This window comes from Lactuca virosa, chromosome 4 (genome assembly GCF_052849685.1).
Source record: "Lactuca virosa cultivar CGN04683 chromosome 4, Lactuca_virosa_CGN04683_v6, whole genome shotgun sequence".
NCBI classification, from domain to species: domain Eukaryota; kingdom Viridiplantae; phylum Streptophyta; class Magnoliopsida; order Asterales; family Asteraceae; genus Lactuca; species Lactuca virosa.
The window spans coordinates 300,127,040-300,130,502 of NC_136429.1; the positions used below are offsets into that span (position 1 = coordinate 300,127,040).

The 3,463-nt window shown below is 37.4% G+C and overlaps 1 protein-coding gene across 1 annotated transcript; it reads right to left on the bottom strand.

The window, feature by feature from the left end:
• Nucleotides 1-404: 404 nt before the first annotated feature.
• On the bottom strand, nucleotides 405-2,438 carry LOC145108429 (cytochrome P450 CYP82D47-like). The gene is made up of 2 exons (XM_079045452.1): nucleotides 1,359-2,438; nucleotides 405-1,244 (listed from the first exon to the last, which is right to left on the bottom strand). The coding sequence occupies exons 1-2, from the start codon at nucleotides 2,310-2,312 to the stop codon at nucleotides 612-614; spliced, it is 1,587 nt and encodes a 528-aa protein (XP_078901578.1). The 5' UTR covers nucleotides 2,313-2,438; the 3' UTR covers nucleotides 405-611.
• Between the last annotated feature and the right edge of the window lie 1,025 nt (nucleotides 2,439-3,463).

Below are 3,463 nucleotides of genomic sequence, written 5' to 3' on the forward strand. Positions count from 1 at the left end.
CAGAGAATGCAGCTTCACATCCAGCTTAGTTAAACATCCATTCTTTCAAAAATTGAAAATTGAAAATTCGGTTAGAAGCTTAAGCAGAAGTGAACCTAACCTTGAGCCGGTAGGGCAACAAAATCATCATCATTCATTGTTAATGGAGTTTCTGATGTATTTTTAAAATTTGATTGACTTAGGTCTTTGTACTCCTGAACATCCACAATTTCCTTATTAGTTGTTAAACATATTTTCTAATATACCTTACGGTTGTTTCAATAAGGAAAACACTTCAATATTCTTCCATTATCTACCGGGGTGTCATTATTCATCATAATCATCCATTCATTTAATCTAATTGACAAATATTTTTTGTAGCACTATCTTATCGGTACACAACACATATATAAACGAGATGAGTAGAATGCAACCACATGACTTCATTACATAATAATTATCAAGCTTTATTAACTATATAAGTAATAGGAGTATTCTAAAAGCATACTCAAGATCGATCATGTTCGACATTTGCTGTCCAAATTGGGTTATTTTGCTTGCCCCCATCATAATTGATGGCTTTATAGAGAATGATAATGGAGTGGGTTTGTAGGCGCTTTGAAATTGGTATATCATGGACCAATATCATACATATTAGAGGATAAACGAGGACCGAAAAGGACGTCAAGTGGTGTTGCTTTGCCGTTAGTCATACCCATGCTTTCAGTCATATCAAGAGGTTCGTTTGATGGTTTCTTGAGCACAAACTGTTGTATCAAACTAGCTAGCGTTAAACCCAAAGCCTGAAGGGCAAATAAAACACCAGGGCACATTCTTCTACCACTACCAAAAGGAAGCAATTCATAATGGTTTCCCTTGACATCAATATCCTTGTGACTGGTCAAGAATCTCTCAGGCTTGAATTCGTTGGGATCTAACCAGATATTTGGGTCACGTTGCAACTTCCAAAGATTTACCACTAGCCGAGTTCCTTTTGGAATGTTGTAGCCACCCACAATGCAGTTCTCCACTGACTCGTGAGGAACAGAGAGAGGTCCAGCAGGGTATAATCGCAAAGTTTCTTTGATGATGGCATCGACGTAGACTAAGTTCTTCAGGTCTGACTCCTCCACCAATCTGTCCCTTCCAACATGCTCATCAATTTCATCTTGGGCAGTTTCTAACGCTTTTGGGTTGTTGAGCAACAATGCTAAAGCCCACGTTAATGTCACCGATGTCGTGTCTACGCCTGCTACCAGGACTTGCTGTGAACAGGAATTTACACCAATTAAACACTCTTGGATTAGGTTATATAGTTAAAAGACTGAAGAAATATTTAATGTAATCACGAAACAATGAGATAAAAAGGTTGAGTGTACTAGACTTGTCGCTTTGATAATTGTATCATGGTCAAAACCCAGGAAGTCCTCTTTAGAAGCACCTCGAAGAATGGAAATTAGCACATGCATAAAGTCTTGGTTCGCTTCATGTTGCTGTATAGACTTACTCTCCTGTTTGTGCTCCTTTAACCATCGATCAAAGATATTGTCCAAATCCTTCCCAGTATTCTTCATCATGTTTTTGTATCCACCCACATCCAACCAGTTGAGATAAGGTATAAAATCAGCAACCAAAAATGCCCCAAACAACTCAAAGAATTTCCTTACAACAGCCTGAAATCGAACCCCTTCTTCATCATTTGACGAAAACCTCTTTCCTGAAACAATCCTAACCATAATGTTTAAAACCAAGTTCCCAAACCATTGACTCATCTCCACCTTTACCATCTGTGACTCTGAACTTTCAGTAAGTTTATTCGCTACCCACCCATCATATAACTCTTTAACGGATGCTCTAACTTCTGAAGCTCGAGTATGTCCAAGCATCTCAACTCTTCGTTGAGAAAGAACCTCCAACACGACCATCTTGCGCACTTTTCGCCAATAGTCCCCATATGGAGCCAGGCCAAACACCGCATAATTATAGGCCATGATTTTTGATGCCTCCGTTTTCGGTCGACTTGCAAAAGCCTTGTCGTTGGTAGTAAAGCAGTCCTTAGCAATCTCTGCATCACTTACCACCAAAGCTTGATGAACACCAAGCTTAATGGTGAAAATAGGGCCATGTTTTTCTGCCATGTCACCTAAAACCTTGTGAGGTAGATCAGGCCCACCTAAAAGGTATAAGTGTCCGATTATCGGCCATGCCCCTTTTGCTTGTGGTGGTTTTTGGTTCTTTACCCTCTTTCTGTGGAGGATATGAAGTAATAAACGGTGTACAAGAATAGAGAAGATTGTTGCAACAAGTATTGATACTATGAGGTAGAACTCCATGGCTGAGTGAGCGAAATTAATGGATGTGTAATTGGATTTGTGTGAACCTAAAAAGCTAAGATATTGTTTTTGTAATCCTTATGGCGGTCCATAAATGATCAGAACCCGTTTATCGAAAAACACCACCACATACTGAAATTGGGTTTACGTGGTGCTGTATTAATTATGGCTAACCTAAAAATAAAGTGGATCCTATCGTTTGATACGTTTATGTAAATCAGTTATTTATTAGATAAAATTGTAAAAAATGCTTGTCAAAATTAAGTAGTTTTGATGCAAAAAAAAGTTTAGTTGTTTATTACTAGTCTAATTTTGAAATTTTTTTGTTGTTTTGGTTCTTATTGTTGTGTGGTTTTGATCCACACACAATCTAAAATTCCACACACAACCTAAAATGATAAATATACCCGTATATTTTTTTTTAATTTTTTTTATCTATTTTCTTAAGATTTCTTATTTTCATAATTAAATAAACCAAAAAATCCCAAGCCGCCCCACCTAATTCATCATTCCCACTCCCCACGCCTCTTCCTCTCTCGATCTTCATTCTTTTTTACTCTCTGGCTAGACAAAACCTCCATCTCCCACCACCTAAACTGAAAATTCGAAAACTAGGGTCGCCACTGATTGCCTTCTCCGTCGCTACTTGCATCACCTGCCTCCGGCTGCCTTCTCCGTTGCCACCTCCGTCTGCTTTCACCTGTTGTGACGACAATTGTTGTACACTATCAATGATTGGCAAAAAAAAACTTGAAATCGACACTCACACCATACTATATAATTTTTAATATTTTCTTCTCTTGAGGTTACACAAACTGAAAAACATCAGGATAGTGTTCTTCATGTAAACCTCGTTTCTTCTTTTTCTTCCCTATCATACAAACATATCTCCTTTATTTTTCTTCCCAACTATACATAATCAAACAACTCACTGGATGAAACCTGTCTCATATCTTCATCTCAACCCAAAATTATACGGAGAGATATAGTGATGTTGTATTTAATACAATTTTTTTGTGAACCGGAAAAAAGAACAAGATGAATAGATATGGAGGAACAATAAGATGAACAAATAAAAAAATTTTAAAAAAATTGTCTTTATATCTAAACCGAAATCAGAACCCACTTCTTACAGTAATGGACCACTAGAA

Coding starts and splice junctions, on each gene's coding strand:
- LOC145108429 (XM_079045452.1), bottom strand. CDS start 2,312: ATGGAGTTCTACCTCATAGTATCAATACTTGTTGCAACAATCTTCTCT. Junction 1,245..1,358: donor TTATCAAAGCGACAAGTCTA/GTACACTCAACC, acceptor TCCTGTTCACAG/CAAGTCCTGGTAGCAGGCGT.